The sequence below is a fragment of the Manacus candei genome, unplaced genomic scaffold, assembly GCF_025592945.1.
Source record: "Manacus candei isolate 608988 ecotype Guabito, Panama unplaced genomic scaffold, ASM2559294v1 h1tg000023l, whole genome shotgun sequence".
In the NCBI taxonomy this organism is placed as follows: domain Eukaryota; kingdom Metazoa; phylum Chordata; class Aves; order Passeriformes; family Pipridae; genus Manacus; species Manacus candei.
The window spans coordinates 26989327-27004792 of NW_026138071.1; the positions used below are offsets into that span (position 1 = coordinate 26989327).

The 15466-nt window shown below is 55.2% G+C and overlaps 1 protein-coding gene across 1 annotated transcript; it reads left to right on the forward strand.

The window, feature by feature from the left end:
• Nucleotides 1–1874: 1874 nt before the first annotated feature.
• Nucleotides 1875–9941, forward strand: LOC127471247 (maestro heat-like repeat-containing protein family member 6). Its single transcript, XM_051787996.1, has 20 exons — nucleotides 1875–2645; nucleotides 2846–3134; nucleotides 3433–3497; nucleotides 3612–3824; nucleotides 4110–4257; nucleotides 4491–4555; nucleotides 4665–4814; nucleotides 4999–5147; nucleotides 5381–5528; nucleotides 5774–5961; nucleotides 6049–6186; nucleotides 6466–6580; nucleotides 7003–7140; nucleotides 7358–7534; nucleotides 7663–7818; nucleotides 7977–8078; nucleotides 8324–8426; nucleotides 8693–8749; nucleotides 9069–9230; nucleotides 9658–9941. Exons 2-20 carry the CDS (start codon nucleotides 3014–3016, stop codon nucleotides 9939–9941), a joined length of 2679 nt encoding a protein of 892 aa, XP_051643956.1. The 5' UTR covers nucleotides 1875–2645; nucleotides 2846–3013.
• Nucleotides 9942–15466: the final 5525 nt, after the last annotated feature.

Below are 15466 nucleotides of genomic sequence, written 5' to 3' on the forward strand. Positions count from 1 at the left end.
GTGGATGCTGGCCAACGCTGGGCTGCAAGTGAGGCAGCTGGTTATAAGCTTACCTGGAGCTCCATGTCAAGCCCAGTGGTGTTCCTTCAGGACATAGCAGTGCTGAGGGGTCTCCTCTAAGCTGACAGATGCCTCCCACCTCTTGTGGTGCAAGTTGCTTTCTTGTGGAATGTTCTCTGTTACTGGAGAGTAATGAGGGAGCTGGAGAAAGAGCTTGGTAGCTGCTTTGGATTGTCAGTGTAGATTTGTGTAGATTTGTGATCCGATAAAGATACCAGGAGTCAGTTATGTGCAGGAAAGATATCTTCTTCCTCTTTATTTTCTCATCTGCTTTTTTATACCCCTTGCTAGCAGCAAGCAGTATCCTTATTTTTAGTAAGCAAGCAACAGCATTTTCATTGGCTAGGTTCTATGGGCGATATATTTGGCAAAGCTCAAGGCCTTATTGCAGTTCCCACATCCTAGGCCTACCAGCTTTACAGCCTGCCTTTGTTTTCTCCATCAGGGCTGTGTACTGACTTCCTTATCATCAAGGATACACCCGAAAGTTTTCCCAGTCGATATCTCCATCCTGGGAGCTAACAGACCCGCTATTAACCCCATCATTGGATCATTGACCAGCAGTCCTGGTTAAGTGGAGAGACTTGCCAGTTGCTTGGAAATGAGCAAATGGAAGGCCCTCGTGCACGAAGGGTGGGAAGGATGATGTGGGGAACTACGGGCCTGGCAGCCTGCCCTCGGTACCAGGGAAGGTGGTGGAGCAGATGATCCTGAGTGCCATCCCTGGGCATGTGCATCTCCTGGAGGGTGGGAAGGCTCTGCAGAGGGATCAGCCAGAGATGCTGGGGCGGGGTGGGTGTTGAGGTGTGGGAGATGAGCAAGAGGAGAAATTGCAATATTGAAGATGGATCGAGGCCCTAAAAGAGGTGACAAGAGATGAAGATGTCATTTAAGACTACAGAATATTCTCAGAGGCAATGGACTTTATTGACAGAGTTAGAGTTTAATGCTAAAATAGAGTTCTTATGTTGTACCCCATAATTTTTGTAAAAATTCCCTTAAACTGCTTGTCCCCTCATATCCCTGTTTCCTTATAAACCCTCCCCCAATCCTTATGGAGTTGTAAACCCCTTCTATACTTTCCTTGTTTGGGCAGGCCCTCCTACCCTTTCCATATTTGGTATGCCACACCCACTGTTTTAGCAACTTCTCTGCTCCCCCTATACAATGGGGAAGCCAGCTTAACAAAGGGTTCACTCTTGTTGACCTACAACCTGTCTCAAAACTCTGAGTGAATTTCCCTGTATCCCTAGCTGGGCTGTAGTAATGTGGGAGTTTTTTTCCCTAGGGTACGCTGTCCTCCCCTTTCCCCATCTGTTTCTTTCGAGATGGGGGGAGTTAGGGATGGGGTGGGGGCAGAGCAGAGCTGCAGGCACTGGGCAGCGCGGGAGCGGGGAGCGGGGGAGGTCTCCTGGGAAAGCACGGTTGCCACAGGCACGGCCGGCAGTCTGTCGTTTGGGGGGTTTCTTTGGTTTTGGTGTGCACCAGACAGAGCGGGGAGTCCGGTTTTGGCTGCCTGCTTTTTCTTTGCCTGAGAGGAAGTTTCTTTTCCCCATGGGACACCTCATGGAGAACAACTGAGAGAAAGAGAGCAAACCATCTCAGAGCGAGGTATTCTGCCTTCAGACGACCTGTGGGAGAAAGGATGTTTTTTTTCTTTTCAGTGCTGACTGCGAGCACAGGTGGCTGCGAGCAGCTGTTGGACTGCCAAAACAGTCCTGCCTTCTCTCCCCACTCCCCAGGTTGCGTGGGTTTCCCCCCTCCACCTGGGGAATTGGGACTTTGCTTTGTTTCTTCTGAAAGGTTTTGATTGCACCATTTGTTGTTTATTCAGATTTGGTTAATAAAAAGCTGTTTCTTTTCCTTTTCCACACTTCCACCTGAAGATTCTTGATTTCTAAGTTGTAATCTTGTTCAAATAAGACACCCTGCCCTCACATTCCTTCTGTGTGTCACAGCCCTGTGTTTGGGAGGGCCACCAGCCGGCACTTCTCCCAAGGAGCCCGTGCCAGCTCGTGTGGAGGCCCCGTGGCCTTCCCGCTGCGGCTGCCTCGGCAGCCGAGGGGTCTCCTTCTGCTGCCGTGGGCAGGCACAGCAGGGGAGGGTTTTGCTTAGTTTTTCAACTGTGCCTAAAGTTTGTGTCCAGCTGTCTTGGATGCTTTGGAGAATGGACTCCTTCCCGCCTGGGGCAGGTTGGCTGGGCTAGGGGAGTCCCCAGGGCACGTGGCAGTGTGTCACAGGGCCCTTTGTGACACGGTGGGATGGCACGGGGCAGGGTGTCACCAGGCCCTTTGTGACACGTGATGACTTAGTAGTGGTGGTGAGGTGGCCACGCCTCAGTGCTCCTCGGAGCCGGCGACGGGACAGACGGGACAGAGCGGTGCTGTGCGGAGCCCCCGTGCAGCCAACTCGTTCCTTGCTAACCCGGAGCGTTTTGGTGGCGTTTTTGTGCTGCGAGTGCCCTCGAGGCCAGACCGCGGGACTTGGTGACACGGAGCTTTTGCGAGGTGTCTCCAATCCCTGCGGCAGCTGCCCTTGAGGCCGCACTGCAGGACTTGCCTTTCGTAGGCTTTTCTATCTTTCAGGTGCCCTCGAGGCCACACCACAGGACTTGGTGACCCGGAGCTTCGGCGAGGAGTCTCCAGGCCCTGCGGCAGGTGCCCTCGAGGCCATTCTCTGGGGCTTCGTGCCCCGGAGCTTTTCCCTGGCATCTCCAATCCCTGCGGCGGCTGCCCTTGAGGCCGCACTGCAGGACTTGCCTTTTGTAGGCTTTTCTGCCTTTCAGGTGCCCTCGAGGCCAGACCGCGGGACTTGGTGACCCGGAGCTTCGGCGAGGAGTCTCCAGGCCCTGCGGCAGGTGCCCTCGAGGCCATTCTCTGGGGCTTCGTGCCCTGGACCTTTTCCCAGGCGTCTCCAATCCCTGCGGCGGCTGCCCTTGAGGCCTGACTGTAGGATGGCGGAGAGACGCTTCAGCCTGTGCAGGTTTCTCAGGAGGAAGAAGAAGAAGGAAGGCCCTGGGACTGCCCCTGCACAGCAGCCTGAGGAGGTGGAGCAGCCCCAGCCCCTGCAGGAGGGTGAGTGGCAGAGCTGGGCCAACAGCTGGTGGCTGCAGCCGGCTGGGCCTCTTCCCATCCCATCCCATCCCATCCCATCCCATCCCATCCCATCCCATCCCATCCCATCCCATCCCATCCCATCCCCTGTGGACGTGGCCAGGAAAAGGGAGGGGGAAGGAGGGCCCAGGGCTGATCCCTGGCAGCTCCATGCACTGGCCATCCCGGGGCCGGCCCTGCCTGTGGAGCGCAGGGCTGGGCCGTGTTCTCCGTCCTGTCCCGCAGCCCCTCAGCTCTGACCGCGCTTGCTCTTTGCCAGATCCAGGCCAGGACCGGACACAAGAACAGGACCGTGCCCGTGGCCACTTCTGCAGGGCAGCACAGGTACCTGCAGCCACGGCCTCCTGGGCTGGGCCTGCTGTCACTGCTCAGCCTGGCACTGCTGTCAGAGCTCTCCATGGCACATCCCGCTCTTCCCTGCCCTTTGTTTTCCTGTAGGCCGTTCGGAGATTCGTGGGCATTCGGCGTCCAAAGACCAGGATCACACCAAGCGAGGTCATGGCACAGCCTGACCCCACGCCCAGGGAGCTCACGGCCAAGGCTGACGACGCAACACCTGAGGGCGAGGCAGACACTGACATCCCAGCCGTTCAGTGCCCGCCCAGTGCTCCTGGTCTGGACATTCCTGGGGAGAGAGTTGTCTCTGTGGAAGTAAGCAGCCTGTGGGTAGGGATCGTGTGGCCCCTCAAGCCAGGTCTGCTGGGCCCCCTCAGCCTTTGAGGCCAGCAGAGTGTGGTGGGAAGGGAAGCACTTCTCGGGGGCAACTGGGAAAATTGCTCCCTCTGGCAGCTCTCCAACTCCCCCCTGGCCCCTCCAGGCCAGACTTTGGAACTTGATGAGCTGCAGTGTTCCCAAACCTGCTGTGTTGCAGGTGCCTTCAAGGCACTTGTGCAGGACTTGGTGAGCCAGAGCTTTTCCGTGCCATCTCTCCTGCAGGAAGCCATGAAGCCAGAGAGAGACACAGAGCAGAGACCCCCCAGGGTGCCCAAGCTGGCCTGGCTGAAGGAGGGGGAGGAGGAAGGCCCTGGAGCTGCCCCATCCCAGCAGCCTGAGGAGGCGGAGCAGTCCCAGCCCCTGCAGGAGGGTGAGTGGCACAGCTGGGCCCCAGGGCTGGTGGCTGCAGCCAGATGGGCCTCTTGCCATCCCATCCCTTGTGGACAGAGCCAAGGAAAGGGAGGGAGAAGGAGGGCTCGGGGCTGATCCCCCGGCAGCTCCATGCATGCCGGGGCTGGCCCTGCCTGTGGAGCGCAGGGCTGGGCCGTGTTCTCCGGCCTGTCCCGCAGCCCCTCAGCTCTGACCGCGCTCGCTCTTTGCCAGATCCAGGCCGGGACCGGACACAGGAGCAGGACCGTGCCCGTGGACGCTTCCGCAGGGCAGCACAGGTACCTGCAGCCACGGCCTCCTGGGCTGGGCCTGCTGTCCCTGCTCAGCCTGGCACCGCTGTCAGAGCCCTCCAGGGCACATCCCGCTCTTCCTGCCTTTCTCCTGCAGATGGTTTGCCAGTTCACCGGGTGCATTTGGAGGGAAGAGACCATCGCCATGGCTGCTGGGGGCATGGCAAACTCTGACCTCTGCAATGCCGAAACCAGCGCTGCCCTGCTGGATTTGCTTGTGGAGAATGGTGTCTCCAGTGCCGAGAAAGTAAGCAGCCTGTGGCCAGGGCTCCAGCCCTGCAGGGATTGTGCGGGCCCTCACGCCGGCTCCACTGGGTCCCCTCAGCCTTTGAGGCCAGCCCAGAGTGGTGGGAAGGGAAGCGCTTGTCGGGGGAAGCTGGGCAAGTTGCTGGCTCTGGCAGCTCTCCAAGTCTGCCCCGTGCCCCCTGCAGGTGCCAGCCTTCGTCAGGTACATCCACCGGTGGCTCACGGCCAATGTGTGTGCTGAGCGCAGACTAGACAAGACTCTTCTGGCTCTGGTCGAGGCACACCCCGTGGATGTGGTGGTGACTCTGCTGCGCTCTGCCCCATGCTGTGACAGGTATGGGGCCCCTCTGCCTTCAGCGCTCATCAACCCATCATCCTGTAGAGCCCATCCCAGGTGTCTGTCAGGCCAAGAGTTCCCGGAGCCTCTAGCATGCCAGCCACAGATCCTGCTGCCATGTGCCCTCCTTGCTCCTCAGGGTGCTGTGGCTCTGTCAGCTGGGAGCGGGAAGCGCCCAGGCCGTGGCACTGTGGCTGAGAGCCCACTGACACAGAGCTTTGACCCCCCAGAGCTGCTGTGAGCATGTGGAGAGCAATCATCTCCTTGAGAACTACTGCAGAGTCGGTGCTGACGATCCTTGCCCTCGTCCTGGGAAGCTGGCCAGCCTGCAGCATGCGCACCTCTGATGGGGATGAAACGGAAGTCTTTGCCCTGGCTGTGAGTTTCTGGAACCGGCCTTTGCTCAGCACCACGTCACCTCCCCGGCAGCTCTTCATCCTCCCCCAGCACTGCATCTCCCTGCCTCAGGCACTGGGCTGGCAAGCTGGCTCAGAGGCAGGTGCAGGGGCACCAGGCCGGCTGCTCCTGCTGTGCCTCCCCTGGCCTCTCCCTGCCACGCTCGGGCCCTGCCCCATGGATGTCCGGGCACTGAGAGCTGTCTCCAGCTGGTTTCCTTTTTGCAGGCAACCGTGGCACTCTGGAAGATCCTCCATCTGCTCTGCTGCACACGGGCAGTGAGGGAGTGTTTCCCCAACCTCTTTGTGCATCTGCTCTTCCAAGTGTTCTTCAGCACAGTGCAGATGCCGGAGGAGGTTGACACCCTGTGGAGGGAGTGCCGGAACGAACACAGCCTTCCCACCAAGCCCAACAGGTGCTCCATCCCACTCCTCCTGTCCCTGCCACACCTTCGGGGCTGGCCAGGGCTCCCAGCATGACCTGGGCTTTGCTCTGCACGCAGGTTTGCAGTGCTGACCCTCAAAGCCCTGCTGCATCGTCTGCGCTGCGAGAGCGTGGTGGTGGCACTGGAGCGCAAGTGTGGCTGGGACACGCTCCTCAACGCCAACACCCACCACTACGCAGTGGGTCTGCTGGCCAGGTGAGACCCCCTTGTCCCCGCTGCCCCTGTCATTTCTGCCCTCTGCACGGGGCACCCCACGCAGTGCCCGTGGTCGTGGGCCAGGGGGCCTTGTCACCCAGGGATGGCCGAGCAGAGTGGCAAAGGCTGGGAGAGGCGGGGGCACAGGAGGAGCCGCCTGCCAGAGTGCCCTGGTCCCCTGCCGGGCTGCTGGGGAAAGACCAGGCCTCTGGGAGTGAGTCCTGGCAGAGGTTTGCCCAGCCAGCTCAGGCATGACAGTTCTTGTTTCCCTCCTGCCAGGGAGATGGGCTCTGTCTGCACCCCCTGGTGTTGCAGCATAGTGTGCTGCCTCCTGGAGCTGCTCAGCGAGGAGATGTGTCCCTGGGAGCTCCCCGCCATGGTGTTCCTTGTGGAGGTGAGCCTGATGGTGAGCGCTGCCTGGCCGAGCTGCCTCCACCTCTCTGGCCTTGTGCAGCCACATCTGCGGGGGAAGCCCAGTGAAGGGAGCTGGGGCAGAGGGGGGGCTCCAGTGTGCCCTTGGCCCCTTGCTGCTGGGGTGACACTTGTCCCCAGCTGTGTTTTGGGTCCTTCTGCTGCCAGCACTCGCGCTTCCCTCATGGCTCCTCAAGGCCAAGGAATGCCAGGGCTGGGTGGCACAGAGGAGCGGGCGAGTGGCCTGCGCAGGGCAGGGAGCCCAGGGGCTCTGCAGAGCCACTGCTGCTTTTGGGCAGGGCTGCCCAGGACGGTGCCGCGCCCTGTGCTGCTGCCTGGGCCCAGCCCTGTGTGGGTGCGGGCTGCTGCCGGCCGGGCAGCCCGTCAGCGCTCTGTGCCTTTCAGGCCCTGGTCTACCTGGAGGTGAGGGAGTGCGGCGAAAGCGTCCTGCCGATCCTTTCAAGGCACCTGTGGAGCGAGTGCCCAGAGATGCGCCGCCAAGTGCTGAGGGGCCTGGTGGTGCTCAGCCAGGATGCCGTGACGGTGAGGAAGGGGCGGTTGGCCGAAGCCGTGCTGCAATGCCGGGGCTGGGGAGCACAGCTGCTCCCAGCTCTGCTGCCTCCCCGCTCAGCTGCCCGAGTCCCTCGGGACAGGCCTTTGGCCTCTGGACCCCGTGGCAGCATGTGGGGCTGCCCCGCCGGAGCGGGGTTGGCGCTGCAGCTCTTCATGGCTTCCCAGCACAGCCTTGTGTTCCTCACAGGCCAAAAGAATGGGCAACCTGACTGAAAGCCTCGTGCAGCTCCTGTGGGACGCAGATGGAGAGCTGGTCCGGAGGACTGTCAGCGTCCTCGGCTTTCTGTTCTCCGACAAAGACATCCAGCTCTCCAGCCCCACCGCCCTGCAGCTGGCTGAGGCGCTGCAGCCGCTCTTCGACAACGTAAGGCTCTGTGCCCCGCAGCCACAGGCAACGGGTGCTGGCAGGAAACTTTGTGCCTTGTGGATTTTCAGGCCTGTGCCCAGGTGGGCCTGGAGAAACCAGTGCTGAGGTCTTTTCATTTCCACCAGGCTGACAGCAGTGTGCAGCTGTCCTCCATCCTCCTCTTCTGTGGGGTGATGATGACAGGGGAGAAAGAGGGAAAAAAGGCCCTGAAGCCACACGTTCACCAGAGCCTGCTTCCACTCTTCTTCCACTGCCACGATGAGAACCAGAGAGTGGCAGAGGTGAGCACTTGTGGACTCTGGTGTCCCTGTGGCAGAGGGCTGGGCTGCCTCCTGCCCTGGCACCTGATGGGCTCCAGTCTCCTGCTGGCCTTGCTCCAGGGACACGGGTCCTTTGCCCTGGGCCGTGGTGCCATCTCCCAGTGCTTGTTGCTCTGCAGGCCTCTGGGGAAGCGCTGCTTTGTGTGGCCGGCTTCCTGAAGAGAAAGGACCTGCAGAAGATAGTGAAGAGGAAGGAGCTGTGGAAGTTCAGCGAGTGCCTGGTAAGGACGGCCATGAAGCCCCAGCCCCAGGCTGGAGCAGCCCCCAGTCCCTGACGCTCAGAGTGTGGGGCTGGCACTGTGACCCTGCCCACTGCTGCAGCCGCCTGCGGGACAGCGGCCTGCGCCCCACACGCTGCTGCCTTGCCTGGGGCCTGCGGGCAGGGGAGGCCAGTGCTGGGCGCAGGCAGCTCCCAGCCATGGGGCAGAGCCCCAGCCAACCCTTCCCTCCGGCCCTGCCTCTCCAGCTGGAAAAGGAGCGGAGTCGAGTGGCCGAGTACCTGCGCCAGGCCCTTCCATACCTGGAGAGCCCACAGGAGCCCCTGCGAGAGGCGGCCATCAGGTTCATGGGTGAGCCACAAGGTCCCTCCCCGCCCCGCTGCAGCTCGGCCCCAGCCCCGACTGCTGCAGCTGCAGCAGGATGCGGCCCAGGGATGTGCTGGGGAGCCCCGAGTGCCCTGGTGGCTGCCGCCCTGTGCCAGCCCAGCCCTGGGGCGTCCCGAGGCGGGAAGGCCCCGGGCTCAGCCCTGCCAGGGCAGGAGGGTGCGTGGCCGGGCCGGCAGCACCGCCGGGGGGGAGCTGTGCTGTTGGGGCCCTGACAGGATCTGTGTTCCCAGGGATGGCCGGGAGGTACGTGCGGGGACAGCCTGAAGAGCTGCAGGACATCATCGAGAGTGAGTGAGGGCAGCGCGGTGTCAGCGGGGGGCTGGCGGGAGGAGCACAGAGCCTGGGCAGGGAGCTGCAATCCTGTCCCGGCTGTGGAGGGCTCTGCTCCCTGCACGGATGAGGGACTGCTTGGGCAGAGCAGAGAGAGATTTCAGGGGCACGGGGGGGGGGGGGGGGATTGGTGGCCAGCACCTTCCGACTGATCCCATTGGGCCCTGTTCCCTGCTGGCCATGGCAAGAACTGGGTGGGATGGTCCTGGCAGGAGGAGCTTCTTGGGTCGCCACAGATCCAGGCTCTGACCTTGGCTCTGTTCCTCTCTGTTGCAGCTCTTCAGGATCTGAGGAACGACACCAGCCCTGCCATCTCAAGCCTGGCGCGTCAGAGCTGCTGTGTGCTGGAAGCTGCTCAGAGAGCTGCATCCCCCCAGCTGCAGCAGCTGCCAGACTGGCTGTGCAGGGCCTGCAAGAGCTGTCCTGCTCTGCGGGGCAGTTTGTGGCTGTGCTGCCTGAGCTCTGGGGAGGCTTGATGTGGGAAGTGGTATCTGCTGGGGCCACGTGAGCCTGTGAGGAAGACCCCTGCTGTGGAAGCACTTCCCTCTAGTCCAGCATAGGAATATAAAATTCCTCTTGCCACACACAGAGGATCAGGAGTGTTTTTTGGTGCCCAGTTTGCACAGGGCATTGGGGAAGAGGGGAAAAAGGGTCCTTGTGCTCAGCAACGCTTGCCCAGGTGTGCAGTGAGAAGAGAAAGAGCCCCAAGTCCCCTTGGCCTTTGGCGGTGCTGTGCTGAAGCCTCCAAGCTTGCAGCAGAGCAGCTGGGCAAAGGCTGGAGCTGTGGGGCTCCCTGAGCCAAAGGTCCTTGGAGATGGCCAGAAGCCCTGTTCCAGGCAGGAAGTGCCATCTGTGTCCTGCCCAGGTGTTGGCCGGCTGCTGTGGCGCTTGCCCGGGGCGTCTGCCGAGCCTGCGGCAGAAGGGCTGGAGGCCTGGGCAGGAGGGTGGGGACAGCGCCAAGGGGGCCAGGCTGGCCTGGCTGGGGACAAGGAGGGCAAGGGGTCCCCGGCGGGGCACGACCGCTGGGTGCTGCCTGAGGAAGGCACCTGCCGAGAAAAAGAACTGTTGCAAATATGGCAACAGGAGCTGAGGCAGGTGCAGGAAGAAGCACAAATGGCTCAGCACCTGCCTGGGATCGATACTGTGTGACACTGTTACCGAGAGAAGACTAATAGAGGAAAAGACTGCTTTATTGTTACGGGGTTTACCAAAGAACTTGTTCAGACAGTTTTCTTCCAAGTTTTTCCAATTTCAATGTATTTTCCTCTCACGGATATCCCTATTTTTCCTATTGGTTCCCATCTGCTGCATTGCAGATACTCTCCCCGTTGGCTCCCGCTGATTCCATGTTCCCTCCTTCCTTCCCTGGTTGGCTGTTTCTCATGTCAGTCCCATGCTCCGCCCTTTTTTCCAGCACCTTCCTCACCCTCCCCTACAGAAGTCCAAGCCCTGCTTCAATGAAGCTGTGATAGCACGGTGATAGCTCCACTGCGTGACAGTGTGTGTTTCCATCCTCTGCTTCGCTTGAACCCACTTGCTGTCGCAGCCCCTCTCCTAGCCCAGACTGCGGCAGCTGCCGGCCAGGGGCAGGGGCAGCGGCAGGGCCGTGGGCCAGCCCAGGCCCCCGCGGCTGCCCAGCCCACGGGGCTGTGTCCCAGAGCCCGCTGAGCCAGAGCTCTGGGCCCGCGGAGGTGCTGCCAGCACGGGGAGGGCGCGGGGCTCCTCGGGCAGGGCCGCGCAGTCGCTGCTGCCCAAGCCACAGACAAGAGCAGCAGGCTGTGCACAGGAGCAGCAGCAGCCACAATGCCTGGGCCCCTTTGGGAGTCGTCCCCTGGGGGCACAGCTCTTTGGGCAGGAGAGGGGCACCAGCCTTGCCAGGACTGGGGGCAGTGACAGGTCTCCTTGGGTAAGGACTTGCCAGAGCTGCTGATTTTGGTGCAGCCCTGGCCAATGGGGTGGGAGCAGCATTGGTGCCCTTGTGTCATAGGTTTGAAAGGAGATGTGGGAATTTTTTCCCTAGGGTACCTCGTCCTCGCCCCCCCAGTCTGTTTCTTCTGGGATGGGGGGAGTCGGGGATGGGGTGGGGGCAGAGCGGAGCCGCAGGCGCTGGGCAGCGCGGGAGCGGGGAGAGGGGGAGGTCTCCCGGGGAAGCACGGTTGCCACGACCGGCAGTCTGTCATTTGGGGGGTTTCTTTGGTTTTGGTGTGCACCGGACAGAGCGGGGAGTCCGGTTTTGGCTGCCTGCTTTTTCTTTGCCTGAGAGGAAGCTTTTTTTCCTTTTGGGACCCCTTGTGGAGAATGACTGAGAGAGAGAGACCATGCCATCTGTATTAGGGCAATGTGCACAGGAGCAGCAGCAGCTACAACTCCTGGACCTCCTTGGGGAGTCGTCCTCCGGTGGCACAGCTCTTTGGCCAGGAGACGGGCACTGGCCCTGCCAGGACTCGGCACCAGAGCTGCTGATTTTGGCGCTGCCCTGCCCCGCTGGTTCAGTCGTGCCTTAGAGTTGTTGCTTCAGCTCCACAAGTCATGATTTGGGCGAAAACACGGGTGAGGGGAGGCAGTGGCTTCCAAGGGACCAAATGTATTGGGGCTCACTGACCAAATTTGCTGCCATAGAGCCGACCACTCCACCTCATACGCTGCAGTGGCAAGGGGTGGTGTGAGCTCCACCAGCAAACACTAAAAAACCAAAAGGTTTCAAGCATGAAGGTTAAAGGAAGTAAAAATCTATTAGAAATACTACTGGGGTAAGAAGCTACAAATTATTTAGGGTTTTCTGGCTGCATCTATGATACACAAACAGAGTCTTCCAGTAACTCTGTGTCGGAAGACCTCTTTCTGAGTCCAAAACTTTGGGTTTAAAGTCACCCCTCCTACTGCATGACTGCTGCCCAAGAAGGCTATTACTTGGAAAAGCATCATTTGCCAGTATGCAGGATACAATACAACCAGCAGAAAGTGGTCCTGTGGTGTGCTGTTAAATTGACTGGACTAGATATGCTGGTATTTCTGGAGGTCAGGCTCCCCCACTTAATAATTTGCTGCTTATAAGAGGTAAATTTACTCATTTAGTAGAATCTAAGTTCTGTGCTAGGTGCCTAGAGACAGCATGAAATTTAGAGGTAGAGGAGAAAACAGCACTGCCTTCTTGCTCATATAAAAGGTAGTGAAAAACAGAGAAAGAAATTTGAATCTAAGGTTAAACATGTACATGTGGTGCCATCTGTTTATTGTTCCTTCCCCCTCTCTGCTGTTTCCTGTGCTTGGTCTCCTGCTTGGTTTCCTGGCAGTCTTGGTCTCAGTGGCTCCCTAACTGAGCCTGTAAAATTCCTTATCGCAGTTCTCCTCTTTCCATGTGGCCAGATGTGTTCTCTAGAGGTTGTGCTGGACTTGAGGTGGGATCCTTGACCTCTCGGGAGTCACTGGGAGGTTTCCCACAAGCTTCTGTGGGAATAGGACTCCATCTTTTGTTACATGCTCTCCAAGGTGTCATATCTTGGAGATGTTCCTCCAATCTCCAAGGATAAGATAGGAATATCTCCCAAATGTTCCTATTATCTGGTTGGGTCTCAAAAATTTTCCTTCCCTCCTTAGAAATAACATTAACTGTAACAGGTCTCATAGTCCAGAGATCCATTCTCAGGCCTCTTCTCCCTTCTACCTAACCTATACAAAGGCCACCACTGATTACAATACTTTACCAAGCTTTTCTTATTCAAATTACTGCCTGAGGGACTTCTTAATTCCTTCTAATGTGCCAGTATGCACCCTAATGGGCTCTTTTTCACAACTGTACTCCGCTGAGCACCCATCTTACACACAGCACCAGACACATACAGGGAAAACTAACTTCCAACAGCAACAAAGTAATGCAATGATTACAAGAACGATTATGCCCAGTAAATAGTTAAATACATCAATACCCAAAAGGTTCCAAAAACAGGAGCCAGAATCAGAAAACCAGAAACCACTTTGAGATGGTAAAACTAGATCCCAATATAATAACATCAAAATTTCAGTTAGAATTAGCAGTATTCCAAGCCCAAGTCCATAAACTGCCACAGACATCAAACCCTGAAATTTCTGAAAAGAAAAGGAAAGAAAAGAAAAGAGAAAAGAAAAGAAAAAAAAAGAGAAAAGAAAGAAAAAGAAAAGGGAAAAGAAAATGGTTTGTTCCAGAGAAGTCCAATAGAATTGCATGTGAGAACACCAGTAGAACAGTGCTTTTGCTGAGTATTACAGTTGCATCAATTTATTATATTTTTCTGACTTCAGCTGCAATCAGAAATGGTGTGTGGAGAATCTGATATTCTTGTACTGATCCTCAGTGTTGTTTTTCTGGAGTTTAAATGCTCTTAAAGTGTGTGTATTTCTAGTTGTTAAGACTCCACAGCATTTCTTCGTAAAAGAGATGCTGTACACCAGATCCCATTTATAAGGTGGTGTAGCTTGCTTCTGCAATCACATAGTTCTGCTTTGGGCAGCAGTTTAAGTTCTAGATATGTATGATTTTTATTTTTAATGGGTCTGCTGGAGTGGCAGCTATGAGATCAGACCAAAACTGAATTACATAGTCACTGGAAAATGCACACTTTGAACTGGCCAGCAGTGAAAGAAAGAAGGAGTTTGTTAGACTGTTGGAGTTTATGCTGTGGAACAGATAAAAGGCCAAGTGTAGCAACTGCCAGTTAAATAATTTCTAAAATAAGCCAGTGGATCTTTTTTTCTACTGAAAACTCAGTTTTTCCATAACTCCTCTAATCTTCTAGTTACAGTTCCTGCTTTAGAAACACTACTGCAAAGCAGAGGCACCAATACATAATCCAAGTTTTACCTCGTTAATGGAGTTTTTATTTACATATGTATGTAATTTATATGCATATATATTTTTTTAAATCACTGTTATTGCAACATGAGGTACTATTTATTGTCAAACCTGACCAAGTCTTTGAGACAAGCGCTGGTGAATTTATTTTTTAAACCACTTTGAAGAGAGCTGGGAAATCTGTGGCATGTCAGATGGTGGTATCAGGTAGTGAAAAAGGGAGTGAGAGTCCTAGAGCTGGAAATAGCCTCCAAGTATGGAGGACTTGGCCCCCTGCATGCCTGAAAGTGCTGATATAGGACAGCTAATGATGTTTCCCCCTCTTCCTCAGTATGAAGTTCTCTAAACTCTTTTTCGGGAAATTTTTGAATATTTTTTTTGTTCAGTCTTAAGATTTAAATTACTTAAAGTGAAAATTATCAAACTGCATTGTAGCTCCGTGTGCAATCTGTCATGCTGTGATCTGTTCTTGTTGCAGCAGCTAGAGAAAGGAAGTTGCCTCTGCTTCAGAATAAAGGTGACTAAAGCATTCAGCAAAACCCCACTGCATTTCAGTTTGGAGCTGAAAGCTACTTCTGTCTGAATCAGCTGCAACTTGCTCACATTTTTGTCTGTGCTTACAAATCTTAGTCCAAGCAGGATAAAAAAACCCCAAAGCCCAACATTTTTCATCTCTAACAGCCCTTGGAACATTCTGTGCTATTTATTACAGCTCTTTCCATCCACAGTGTGTTCAGTGGCAAAAGATGTGATATTACAGCTAAAACTTACTTCTGCTTTTGTAATCCCAGTTCTGGTTCCAGCAAAACTCTCCATACAAATGTGAATCCAAACTTTGTCAGAGGTTTGTAAAAGATGAGACATATGAAAACTAGATTAATTTAGTAATGGAGCTATTTGTTCCTTCAGAACCAACCTTCAAAGATCTCTTTCAAGTCAGATTTGAGAGCTGTGTATTTTAAGTCATAGCCTGCATTCTTGTGAAGGGTAGGATTATTTGGTCCATGTCACATTTTGTATTTCATTCACATTAGTGGGTTTTTACTTGTTGTTAAAGAACAGGGCTGTGTACTATAGTCTCTAGCTTAATTTTTTTCTTACTATTCAGTTTTTATTGTTGTTGTTTTTTTTTTTCCAATCATACTATTAATTAAGTGTGTTCATGTAATAAAGATTTTTAGAACCTGATGAACCCTATATATGAAGTTTCCAAGCTTTCATCATTTTAAGTGTTCCCTACAACATAGGTTTAACCTTTATCAACTTCATATACATACAAGCAAAGCTTGGTTGGATACATGCCAGCGGCTTTCCAAAACAGTAGAATGAAACAAGCTTTTGAACCTCTTTAATGGTCTGTTATAGGGTAATTTTTCTTTCTATTCTGTTATCCAGTCTCTTGGCTCTGTAGAGGATTTATTTTCTAACTAGACTTGTTTTGCCTTACTGCAAGTAACAGTAATTTAGTGCTGAGGCACAGTCTCTCCTTGTTTCAGGGTTGCTTCACAAAGGATTTGGATAGATTTAAGTACAGTAAGACAAAATTTGGAAGTGCTTTTTTGGAAGGGAATGGAAAGTTGGAGGTTTTTTCCCCCTTAGTTGGGGGTATAAAACTACGGGAGGAAAATAAAGCAGGACAAACAAAAGTAGATATTCCAGAGATTATGCCCAGCTGGTTTTGAGGCCACAGAAAGAAATCCAGGATCCATCTAAAACTCTTGTCAGTCAAACAAAAATACCCTGAAACTAACCCTTGAATTTCATTGATACTCCCTGGAACTGCATTGGTCAAGTATATAGCAAATACTATATAGCATAGCAGCTACATACTATATATATATCACTA

Excerpts from the sequence above, each read along its gene's own strand:
- LOC127471247 (XM_051787996.1), top strand. The coding sequence starts at position 3,014 with ATGGCGGAGAGACGCTTCAGCCTGTGCAGGTTTCTCAGGAGGAAGAAG. Across the intron at positions 5,148-5,380 it reads TCTGCCCCATGCTGTGACAG|AGCTGCTGTGAGCATGTGGA; the intron begins GTATGGGGCCCC and ends TTGACCCCCCAG. Across the intron at positions 7,535-7,662 it reads TGCAGCCGCTCTTCGACAAC|GCTGACAGCAGTGTGCAGCT; the intron begins GTAAGGCTCTGT and ends CATTTCCACCAG.